We start from the raw sequence: 13,186 nt of genomic DNA, 5'->3' as shown, positions 1-13,186 counted from the left end.
ACCTTTCTTGAATCGAGCCAAAGATATTTAGATCACACAAGCAAAGAGGTCATTTCCCCAGCACCTCCACTTTCAAATTTTGGATCCGATTTGGTCCATTACATCGTTTTTATTGCTTTAAAAATGTCATGTCATACCAAAACGTGTTATTGCCGACAATAATTTATGTAAATATAAATTTATAATAAATAGTATAAATAATAAAAAAAAAATTAGGCAAAACTGTTTATTATAGAAAATATACGATAAAATATTTCAATATTGGAGTTCTAATAACAAAATAAATACCAATGGATAAATTTTAATAAGACACTTATTACTTTTTATTAAGAAAAAAAATAAATATATATTTTAAATAGTGAATTCAAAAAAAATTACGTATATAATTTATTAAAACAGAATTAAAGTGAATTTGATTAGTATAACTTTCATTACAATTTACATACATATATATTTATATTCAACCGTTTGTATTTTAATTCATTTTTTATTAAAAATATATTGTAAATTTGAATATGATGTATGCCTAAGCTTACACTAGTCATGGAAATGCATCTGATGCGGAAAATGCAAAATTCCGTAAAATTTTAAAAATTTTAACCACACGAACTTAAGAAATGTTGAAAATGTACATGACAGTAAACAAGGATAACTTAAACTAAGTTAATGTATGTATCATAAACAAAATTAAACTTTACACACAATGTTTTTTATTTTCTAGAGTAAAAGTGTGATTTACTTGTATCCTCCCAAGTAAAAACAGGGATAACTTAAATACAGTTGAGGTACAAACGAAGAGTTTAGAGGTACAATCAGGTACAAACGAGTTACAAACGATTGGGACCAAATCGGATCCAAAATTTGAAAGTGGGGGTGCTGGGGAAATGGACCTCGACCAAAGTGCCGTTTCATGCAACTGTTATAAATACATTTTGCATTCCAGTAACAAAATATTTTTCGCGTGTGTGGCAAATACCGTTTATTGTTTCGAGTACATTTGGAAATCACAGGAAATGAGCGCACCTGCGGGATCAAGCTTCCCCTTGCTCGTTTGTCATCAGTGGCGGATCCAGAATTTTTTTTTTGGGAGAGGTTAGAAAAAATGTAACATTTCATTTTTTTGAATTTTGTGTGTTTTTATTATAATCAATAGACAATAATTTTACATTAAAAATGTTCGGGGGGGGGGGAGGTTATAACTTCCCCTGGATACGCCACTGTTTGTCACCATACCAAATCCTTCTTATTTTAGTGTTTTTTTTCATTATTCCGTCGTTTGCAGGATCGATCAATCGCCTACGCACGTCGAGGAGAACACGGGCGCACACCGCTGTGATACATTTTGTCGTACGCGCACACCACGTACGTGCGCCAACAGGAAGGACCAGTGGTGCCAGGACGTCGGTCCGGACGAGGAAGCGGCGCGGATCTACGTCAGGCCGAGGACATGGTGGTGCACAGCGGCGCGTGCGGCGACCGGGTGCGTGGCGTCCTGTGCGGTTATCTGCCGATACTGACGTGGATGCCGGGCTACCGGAAGTCTGACCTGCTGTACGACGCGGTGTCGGGCATCACGGTTGCGCTCACGCTGATGCCTCAAGCCATAGCATACGCATCTCTAGCCGGACTGGACCCACTCGTAAGTAACGACGTTTTACTTCCTATGCTTTCAGGTTATTAGAATTATAAGCTTAACGAAAATGTTCCCTTCTTTTTGAAATGCCGGTCAACACAAACTTAAAATATTACCGTGCAGTTTCTTAGTGTCTCCACGGACAGGAATTCCCCCTCCTTCTGTTGGCAAACACTGCTATGATTTTTCACTCCAACCGATTGCGATTTTTCAATAACTGTACGTGTGATTTTGTTTTGTCACAGTTTGGACTGTATTCGGCATGCTTCGGCGGTCTGATGTACATCATATTCGGATCGGTACGGCAAATCACCATCGGTCCTGCGTCCGTTGTCGCATTGCTCACGTTCAACTACGTTAATCCAGCGTTCCCGACGACAGCGGTGATCCTGTGTTTTGTTTCTGGCATAGTCGAGGTGGTCTGTGGATTTTTGCATTTGGGTGCGTCCATATGTATACCGATATCAAAACCTAATACGATCGATTCACATATATCACACCGAAGCTTTTGCTATCGATTCGCGGGCAAAATCTGTGTATGTAACGAAACGCATTGACAGTTGACATTGATTTAAAACAATGTACCTCGGACAAACGTTTCATATAGGGTAAAATCTCCAGTTATTGAGTTCCCTCCAGTAATTGAACAACGTTAACTAATGTTTTACACTTAACATTTATAAAGATATCTAATTTATTGAATGATTAGCTTAATTATCCGGTCACACCAATTACTATTTTGATGTAATTAATAGTTTTAATTTTTTTTGATTTTATTTACATATCCCTCAATCAGTAATTATTCAAATCAATATATTAAATAAGCAATAATAATTCCTAGATAACCAAAGTGTAAAGTTTACGCATCCGACCCAGAACCCAAAACTGTTTTGGCCCTCAAAAATATACGATTCTCAAAAAAATCCCTTCGTATTGTAAATCAAGATTCTCAGAGAATCCGCTAGGTATTTAAAATTTCTAACCCTTATTGATTATCGTTTTTAAGTAGAAGTGATCAATGAGTGAGTTGTATTTACATTTTATACTTATACTGTATAACTAAAGTTTGATACGTAATATCTGAAAAAAATATAGACTACCATTTTATAACAAAATGCTATTGGAAAAAAAGGCACTACAGTTTGATAATCTACATGATGTGATCATACGTTTTGTTCGATCACTAGGGTTCCGTTTAATATTTCAAACCAATTAATACGTTTAAGTAATTTACTTTAATATGCTTTTAATGATATTAATTTGAAAATAAAACAGATTTATCAATATATAAGTTTCAATTGTAAAATCATAATATTGAAAACTAATTAATTTATGAATATATTATAATAGCAATTAAATTCTAAACTTTCCAATCACTGTTTCAACCTAAATGAATTCAAATTCGTCATTATTAGTATTTTCGTCATAAATCATCTTAAATATTTATTTAAACGATTCTTGCATGGAAATCGACCATGAAAGTTGAATAATACATGAGTTTCTTCGGTGATGTATCAAATCCTCGTTTCTTAAACAACGTATACAAATAATGATCGTAATTAGTCTAATCAGGCCATAAAAAATTTAAAAATACTTTATCGTTTCGACAGTATATAAACTACAACAAAGGTTGTTCAAAAGTCTATTATTTTTTTTTCGTCAAATTCTGATCTGTAAAAAGCGTTACTCATAATAAATTTATAAAGTAGCTACGATTATTGTGAACCAGAAATTATGATTTTTTTATTGAAATTCGAGCAATAAATTATTACATTTCAGCGGTTATTATTAAAGCTACTACAATTATTATTATGTACAAAATTTAAATATTTATACTACATATTGCCATTTTAAAGCCTGATAAAAGAATGAAATTTATTATATGAATTATAATAAAAAATTAAGTCAAACATCGTTTGTATTTGATCAATATTATGAATTTATAATAACAATTATCTTTAAATCCATCGGATCATCAAATTTTAGAGAGAGTTTTGGCACTATGATCAGTTATATAAATTATGTAGAAAATTATCTAATATATAGTCACCGTTTCTGGAACTCGTACGCTATGTTGATTCTCTCCGTACTAACTGTTGACAATAAAAGTATTTTGTTCTCTTACAGCTTAATTTCAAGTTAATAAATAACTCGGGTGTGTGAATTTTTTTTTTGTCATGCAGGATTCGTGGTAGAATTCGTATCGATGCCGGTAACAGGTGGATTTACGACAGCTGCAGCCATCATCATGGCTTCATCTCAATTAAAAGATTTGTTCGGTGTTTCTTATAAAGCTAAGAACAGCATGGAAATGTGGATTAAATTTATCTCTAACATCAAAAACATCCGAATGACAGACACCGCGATGGGGTTAATATGTATCATCACGTTGATTGGATTGAAGGTGAGTGAAAAAAATATGCGACGCTTAAGAGTTCATACGGGGTACTGAACAATCGCATTACAATATAATTATTATAGAGCTTAAAGTCGTTAAAAGTTGACGCCAAAGGGATGCGCTCAAAATTATGTTCAATCTTATTATTCGTGCTGACCACCGGAAGCAATGTGCTGGTGGTAATCGTTTCATCAGCCGTAGCATACGCTTCCATCGATCAGAACCAATCACCATTAGTATTAACAGGTTAGGTTAGATTTATATGTACTCGAACCTATATAAACATGATTTTTTAACAACGAAAATAATAATAATCACCTACATCCATGATTCAACGACTTTTAGGTCATATAGCTAGCGGCATACCACAATTTCGGTTTCCATTTTTGGACTACGAAGACGAAGACGAGAAATTTACATTTTTTGAGGGCTTGTCAAGGTTATGGCCCGGCGCGATAGTCGTACCGCTGGTATCGATCTTGAGCACCGTGTCCGTCGCCAAGGCGTTTAGTAAGTTATTTTGACATCTTCTTTCTCCGTTATTATACATGTAGGAAATAATGTACACGTCCCCCAGGTAAAATGTGTAACTATGCACATCGCAATTACAGCGCATTTCGACGATCCTCTTACGTGCAGTAATGAAAAACGAACTATAATAAGTTAAAACTCGGGTTCGAATTTTGTAGCACTAAAAATTAATGAAATATGACCTAACCATGAAAAATCATCACAAAATAAAAATAATTTATTCATTTTTTTTATTTTGGTGACAATCTAATAAAATCTAAATTTATTTTATAATTATTTCTGATTAAGTAAATATCAAACAATTAAGCGAAAATATAAGAATTTTCTTATTCCAGCACCAACATTTTTTTTCTCCAATTATATTTTAAGTTATAAGATTTAAGATTTGAAATTACCGTTGCATAAAACAAATGTATAGCATATTTTATTATTTTTATCGATATTCTATAATAATTGTTATATAATAATTATTATCAAATCTATAGAATCTGAAACCTGGTAACATGATATTTTTAATTCGTTTTTTATTCCATCCGCTAAATATTACTATTTCAACGTGAGCACATCAATTGTAAGCATCATATTTTCTTTATTTTTATATAAAAGTGCTTTTATTAAAAAGAAAAAAAATTACAGTACAGCACACACAAGCTCTTATTAGGTGTTTAGTAGTCAATATATAATCAAGCATATCATTTGCATAATCGAGTACACTTAGTACGTGTAGTAACTGATGTTTTAATCACCGGTTTTTTGTAGGCGGCGGAAAAGTGATCGACGCGTCTCAAGAGATGGTGGCTTTGGGAATGTGCAATATTTTCGGCTCGTTCATGGGATCAATGCCGGTCGCAGGCAGCATGACTAGATCCGCACTGAACCATACCACCGGTGTTCGCACGACGTTCAGCTCGATATTTACCTGTAAATGAGAACCGTAACTACTACGCGCACAATCGTCCGAATGGTGTCCACACGATAATATGTATTAATTACTGCATTTTTTGAAATTGACTCGTTTAGCTATTCTGGGCATGTTGTCGCTGCTGTACTTGACGCCTGTTCTCTATTACATACCCAAGGCGAGTCTATCGGCCGTGCTCATATGCGCCGTGACGTCGATGGTCCGATACGATATGGTAATCTCACTGTGGAAGACCAACAGTAAGTGTGACAGGATTTCCATTAATTTTTTTTTCTTTTTTTTTTTTTTTTTTCTACAACTCAACCTAAGATTATTAACGGAAATCAAAACTAAAACGCATATATAAAAACGAATGACAGTTCTTTCGCGCGGTTTTCTAATCGAATATTCAATCGGTAAGACATTAAAACGTCTATCTTAACAATATTATACGCAAACTGTAGTCTAGTTTAACTCGATACGGTGAATCATGTTTTTATCATTGTGAAAGAACGTTCGTTAATTACAGGCATAATACATAATAATACGTAATACATACAATAATTCATTATCTCTTAAACGTAGCAATTTTCCCGCAATGATGAATGAATGGAGTATTAAAATGTTTGCATATAGCTTTTACTTACACGTGGTCATCTTATCGGTAATAATCAAAACAATTATTATCACCGCCGTTTGTAACAAACTTAGACTTAATGCTGATGTTATAATAACGATAATAATGAGAATCCATAAACGATATTATAAAAATAATTGTTTCTGAATTGAGGCCGACTTTTAATTCCTTATCATTTCAAGTACTGCAGGTTATAGTGATATTAAACGACAATAAATGTGTCGAGTAGAGGAAAAATAAAAATAAGGTTTATCGCATTAGAAAGAGGGTACACGAAACTTTGGGATGTGTCTTTGAGGGATATGCGAATGAAAAAAAATTTGCAAACACTTTCGATGTAGGCCATAGTTTTTCGTGGTAACAATTTGCCGTTGTTTAAGTCTCATGAATCAGACATCGAAAATAATACGATATTTAAATACTATTAAATGTATGTGTCTGACGGTGTTTTTGTGTGCTGTAGAACGCGATTTGGTACCGTTTGCGACATCCTTCGTCGCGTGTTTGATTTTCGGAGTGGAATTAGGACTACTCTTCGGCATATGCGTCGATTTGCTGTGTGTGCTCTACCGCAGCGCGAGACCATCGATTTCAATCGAAAAGACCACCGTAAGTATCTATATACATATTATCAGCATAATATATTATTCATGTAAGGATATTATAGCTCTAGTGAAATTTACTTGGACGTTTTGAGGTATAATCATTAATTTACAAACTATATAAAAACCAATTTGCATAATATTGGTACCAATGTGGAACTCATTAAACTATGTCGGGGGGCTAACTTCACGGACATGCATAAAAACATTAAAAAAAAACTAAATAGAAGCATCTAAAGTATTTTTTAAGTAAAAATACCTATAAAAAAAAAAAGAAAAAGATGGATAAAAAAAAACAAAGAAAAAAGAAAAATTTTATTTTGATAATTCATTTTACGCAGCATATATAAAAAGTTTAGATTACACAACATATCATTTAAACTATAAAAATGTGTGACAAATCGCGTACAATAGAAATAAAACTTGTGCTCTGTTTTAGGACGTGATAGGGATTTAAGCAATGGCATATTTTTAAGCCAGAGCTACTGAATTGACTTTCCTACCTAGTGAATCTATAGAAAACTCATGATCATGACGGTAGAATCAACCGATTCTGATTTTATTCAAATATTAAACAACGATTTTATATAGTAAATAGTGGCATAGTGAATAGTTTCATAGTAAAATTATAGTAAAAATCATATAGTAAATGATATTTAAATACTATATAATAATATAAAAAGAAGAATTGATTAACACTATGGTTTTTACTACGATCTTATTTTGATAATATATAAATTTACTAGGACAACCAAATCGTCATTGGAGTTGGAGGCTCAAGTTGAAGCTTCTGATGACTATGCGTGATTCCATGTATCTGACTTATGCTGTCATGCTTATGGAAGATTCGCTTCAAATGCCTATAAAATCTACTAAATTTGAGTTGTTATAAATAGGGTTGTAAATTTGAAATATTTCATAGTTGAAAATTTCATACTTTATGAAATATTTCAATGAAATATTGAAAAATATTTTTTTTACGTTTGAGATAGTGACTGTCAAATGTCATTTAATCAGTTGATATTATATGATATCGCTTCGGTACAATCTTGGGCTTTCCCATTTAACGTGGTATAATCTATCAGCTGCCTATTAATAGGTAACGACCACAGATATGTTTAATATTAATAAATATATGTAGTAACGACAAAACCGGCGCATTATCATTGATAGCACCTATTTTTATGATAATATTCGTCTAATAAATAATACTTCTAATCGCCTGTAATTTATTTACATGTTACTAGTCAAATTTTCTGAAGTGTCTACAGTCATCTAAATTTTAATTTCCATACTTTATTGAGTATATTAATGAGAACATTATACTTCCCTAATTTATGATTTGTTTAACTATGCAAAAGAGTTTATTTTTATTTTATTATATTGTTATCTTTAAATAATATATTTATATTATATGAATTCAGACATTTTAATTTTATTTTCCATACTTTCAATAGTATAGTATTTAAAAATGTATATTTACCTAATGACTAATTATTATGATTTTATATTTTATACTGATAAGTTAGTTGTTTAACTATGCAAAGGTGCTAATTTTTATTTTTTATTAAATTAGATTTATTTGATTACATTATGTTTATTATCTTATATATATATATATATATATATTTATTTTATTTATTATTTGTATATAAATACAATTCAATATTGTACTCCTATATTGAATTGTAATTTTCATCTTTCTTTAAAAACATTTCCAGATGCTGGTATAATATTGTGTGTTTCACAATATTCACAATAAATTTTATAAATATGTGCTTAACTTTTAAACTCACTAGGTACCGATATATTTTTTGATGAGAAACTTCTGAAATAATGTGATAGCTGATGAGTTATGGAACTACTGGCAACTTATTTATAAATTCATCTATATTTTGTAAAATTTCTTCAAGTGTTTCAATGACTATAGGTCTCTTACTTCTTAAATCAATATTTATAAATTATAATAACTATAAACTAATATGGTTTTAATTTTTAATTTATATAAATTAGTTTTTATTTCTATTTAGTAAAATTAATAATACATAAAGTATTCCATAAAAAATAAAACATAAAGCATTATATTTTTAACGAAATGAAACAAAATTTTTATTTTTTACTCAAATTATATATTTCATGAAATTTTACAACCCTAGTTATAAATATTGTTTTTACATATTGTAACACCTAATACTTTTATTTTCAGAACTCAACGGGTCACGTTAAGTGGATTGTCAAACCCAGCAGCGGATTGATGTTTCCCGCGGTGGATTACATGCGACAAAAAATCATAGAGGAGTTGTCGCCTCTAGACCGAGCTAGCAAACCGAGTGTTATCATCGTGAACTGCACTCACTTTGATAAGATTGACTTCACGGCTGCTCAAGTATATAATTTTTCTATCCCACTATACGTGATGTACTATTAAAATGTTACGTTACGCATTCACCCGTAGCGAGAAATTGTATACTAATTCAATGTTGATTTCTTATTTATTCCTTTCTGTCGCACAGGGAATAAAATCATTGGTAAACGAACTGAACGTGGAATCTTGTCGACTCGAACTGGTCAACGCCAAGAGATCCGTTGCGACCATACTGGAAGCCACCTTGCACGTAAAAATTTTAAACGTACCATCCATACAAGACTCCCCTAAAAAATGCAATACGAGTACGTATTCCTTGTGTTGACACTAAACGAATGTTATAAATAGAACCCGGGTTTCAATGCATAGAGTATTTTATTTTATTTTTTTGTTTTTTTCCGTTTTCAGAACATTAATTAGCAGTTTTAATTTATATTTCAAAATTGTACGATTTAAAAATCTAAATTAATCTAATTTTATAACACTAATTATAAATGATTTATTAGTTTGTATTTTTGATTTTTTGTTTAATTATTATCAAGTCACTATGAATTATTATTGTAAATTAGAAATTGGGTACCTTAAAATACCGTATAAATTTGATAAAAAAAAAAACGTAAGATGTATTTTTTTTAAATTTTGTTATAAATTATATTTTTGTTTATTTTTACAAGAATTTTTCGATTATTTTCAGGAAATTTAAATTCGGGTCCAAATGATCAATTCGGGATACCGGTTAACTCAACCGGTTATAATGACATTGAATCTATGACGCTAAACGAAATGAAAATAAAAAATGAATGTGAACGCATGGCTTGAGTGATTCTTAATCCAAATACACCTATATATATATATATATATATATATATATATATATTTTATTTTATTTATTTAATTTTACTTTTGTATAATATTTATTTATACATACATATATATAGTAATTTATTTTTTACTCATTCAATTATTTCCTATTAAAATGTAAATTTTAAATTATAAAACCAATACATGTTTTATTATTGAAGTATTATTACAGTTTTACGACATCATATTATCAGCATTATCTGTTTTTGTAAATATCTATGTAACTACATCGAAAACCGGCCATGTACCATACAAACATAAACCATGGCCCACACACTATCACTGATATTGTAACTGTATATACTAATACATTACTTGCTCTATATTTGACTGCTCAAGATTTTTGATTTAATCTAAAATTATTAAAAAATAAACCAAAAATAAAGTCAAATTATTTATTTAGCTTATGTAGCTAGCCTATAAATGTCATGAGTATTAAGCATGTACTTCACCGTGATCGAAATCTTCCGTGATTAACTACAATTTATTAGCTGCATCCAAATTGCATGCAAAAAAAAAAACAAAAAAAAAAGAATTGCATACCAGGTCTTAGAGGGTTCTGTCCAAATTGCATGCCACGTCTTAGGGGTGTATATCCGAATTGCATGCCGGTTCGATTTTAGCAACTTTTTTCTATTATTTATTTTTAATATCCTGGGATGCTGTATTTTATTAATCGATTTCCACTCTTATTTTGACATTAGTTATATCTTTCTTATCTATAATAGGTAATATTTCAAAAATATATTTGTAATATTTCATCATACAATTTTAAAGTTAATCGTCTATACCAGCGATTCCCAAAGTGTGTTCCGCGAAACCTAAGGGTTCCGCGAGATGTACCTGAATATTGAGAACAGTAATTGTAATATTAACAATAATCATAAACTATCTTTAAAACATTTTTTAGATTATTGGTTTTTCAACAATGAAAATAAATGTAAATACAAATAATTACAGATTTTGTGTTAATTTGAAGCTAGAGGCGTTGGGGTTCCATGAAACAAAAAATATTTGTTAAGGGTTCCGTGGTCATAAAAGTTTGGGAACCGCTGGTCTATACTATTCTATATATATAGTCAATACTCTATATTATCGATATAATAATGTTGTTATCTGGTATTGGACATCATTAAATGTTTATACATACGTACGTACCTATACATATACATACTTATAGCTTAAAAATTAAATTTTAAAAATTTCTAAAAAAAAAAGCTAAATTACCCAAACACATCGCAATTTTTAAAAATTCGCCCAAATGCATGAATTTCCGGCATGCAATTTGGATAAACACCTCTAAGACGTGAAATACAATTCAAACATTCCAATTTATGTTTATTTTTTTGACATGCAATTCGGAGGCACCGAATTTATTTTATTGTAACTATTATTGAGTTAATCAATACACGAACAAGACTGGATACAGATTATTGTAATTAATATCAAACGAATATTTTGTCCACTTTATTTGGTTTAATATTAATATAAATAATATTAATTCTTCAAAATGCTTATTTTATTCGAATGTTGATAGATATATAACATTATAATTACCAATCTACTATCAAGTTGTATGATAAAATTACTATTAATAATTTCAGCCAACGGTTTTCGTGCTAATCATTAAATAGTAACATATTATTTTACTTCTGATTTATATGACTTTACATTATAAACTGAAAATATCAATACATTTGACGTTCAAAATTACTACAATGAACCTAATTGCTGGGATAAACAAAAATTTACTTGTTTTATAATGGAAACCAAAAAAAAAAAAAATAAAAAAAAATTTGTCAAATAGACAAGTTAAAAAGCCCTAAAATATAATGATTCTATACTTGACAAAAAATTCGCTACTGCTGCGATTCTCGCAAGTTGTGCTCCCCTCTCTTAGGAGACTCGACCACTTAACGAGGAAAGCGTGAAATTATATGCCTACATTTTATCTCTATACCTATTTTTTGTGCGAATAAAAATATTTGAATATTTGGATAACAAAAAGTCAAACTGTAAACTGTATTAGGTTAAATTTAATTTATTCGAAGGAAAAGTGGTCATTTTTATTATTCCTGGGAAGATTTGAATAAAAAAGTTGATAAAATAAAAACTTCTCGTAACAACAGCCTATACAGTTAAAATATTTAGCTTAACTTAATTTACAATATACTATAATATTATAATATTGAAATCAGTATTTGTATAAGTAATCGGTGTTTAGATTGTTTTTATTGAATCTTGATTATATTAATTTGATATACTATATGCTTAGATTCATAAAATTCTAATTAAATATAACTATATCATAAGTAATAGAAACCTTTTCCAAATAATTTGATTTTATAGAATAACATAACCTCAAACCTGTTATAAATGTTCAAATTAAAAATATAAAATTTATGTTTACATGGCGTACTCAATCAGTGGCGTATTTAGGAATTTTGCTAGGGGGGGGGAGATGAAATATATAATAATACATCCTAACACCCATAAATTCGTACATAATATACATTTTTAAAATCCCCTAACTTGTTACCTATTGAGGTTAGTGTGGATCAAGGCAAAATAAGAATTAATCTTTATAATTACCTCATCATTTTCCAAACAAATTTTTTTATTTGTACTAAAATAAGAAAATAAAGTTTTTTTTTTTGTTTTTGAGTATTACTCATATTGTCTTAAAACTTCACAGTTACAACTTACAAGACGCAAAAAATAAACTCGAACAATAGTCAATTCGGCAGTAAGTCAGTACTCCGAATGGCGCGGCGTCGCTATCCGTCAACGTCCAACGACCGTACATATCTACTTTTAACGAATCACGATATCATACGATAAAATATATATATATATATATATAGCTATACATTAACCATAAATCTACTAGTAACAAATTTTCTAAAAATAAACCCGCCCGGCCGCCCTATGGTTAATCCACGGTCTTCATGGTCATTTTGTTTTGTTTACCGATTGCTTATCGGGTTTATTATAAACACTCTTGCATGAAAAATAATTCGCAGAAACGTACAAAATACAGTACACCATAATATAGGTATAGTTTTTGTTGCCTGATAGTCGTACATGCCGCCAACGATAAACGATTAGTGGCGATTAGTATATCAGACTATCAGAGCGGTACAATTACCACGACTAGAACATTTAGAAAACAGAAAACATACATGCTTGAAAGTAATATCATATTAAGAATATTAGAGAAAATGAGACAACTTATAGCTACCTAGGAAAAAAAAAAAA

The 13,186-nt window shown here is 30.3% G+C and overlaps 1 protein-coding gene across 6 annotated transcripts in view; it reads left to right on the top strand.

Annotated features, from left to right (window-relative positions):
* The window catches only part of LOC112686138 (sodium-independent sulfate anion transporter-like), a 44,549-nt gene extending 34,646 nt beyond the window's left edge, over positions 1–9,903 (top strand). For all 6 annotated transcript variants that reach the window (XM_025558303.1, XM_025558305.1, XM_025558306.1 and 3 more), the window contains exons 2-12: positions 1,283–1,639; positions 1,879–2,074; positions 3,817–4,037; positions 4,115–4,277; positions 4,377–4,541; positions 5,322–5,483; positions 5,583–5,723; positions 6,564–6,709; positions 8,909–9,088; positions 9,216–9,372; positions 9,762–9,903. In XM_025558303.1, coding sequence (XP_025414088.1) covers positions 1,448–1,639; positions 1,879–2,074; positions 3,817–4,037; positions 4,115–4,277; positions 4,377–4,541; positions 5,322–5,483; positions 5,583–5,723; positions 6,564–6,709; positions 8,909–9,088; positions 9,216–9,372; positions 9,762–9,886 — 1,848 coding nt within the window. In that variant the 5' untranslated portion in view covers positions 1,283–1,447 and the 3' untranslated portion in view covers positions 9,887–9,903. The remainder of the gene's footprint in view (positions 1–1,282; positions 1,640–1,878; positions 2,075–3,816; positions 4,038–4,114; positions 4,278–4,376; positions 4,542–5,321; positions 5,484–5,582; positions 5,724–6,563; positions 6,710–8,908; positions 9,089–9,215; positions 9,373–9,761) is intronic.
* Positions 9,904–13,186: the final 3,283 nt, after the last annotated feature.

The sequence above is a fragment of the Sipha flava genome, unplaced genomic scaffold, assembly GCF_003268045.1.
Source record: "Sipha flava isolate LNK unplaced genomic scaffold, YSA_version1 2_pilon_pilon, whole genome shotgun sequence".
Classification (NCBI taxonomy): Eukaryota; Metazoa; Arthropoda; class Insecta; order Hemiptera; family Aphididae; genus Sipha; species Sipha flava.
This window is presented reverse-complemented; position numbering and strand designations above follow the sequence as displayed.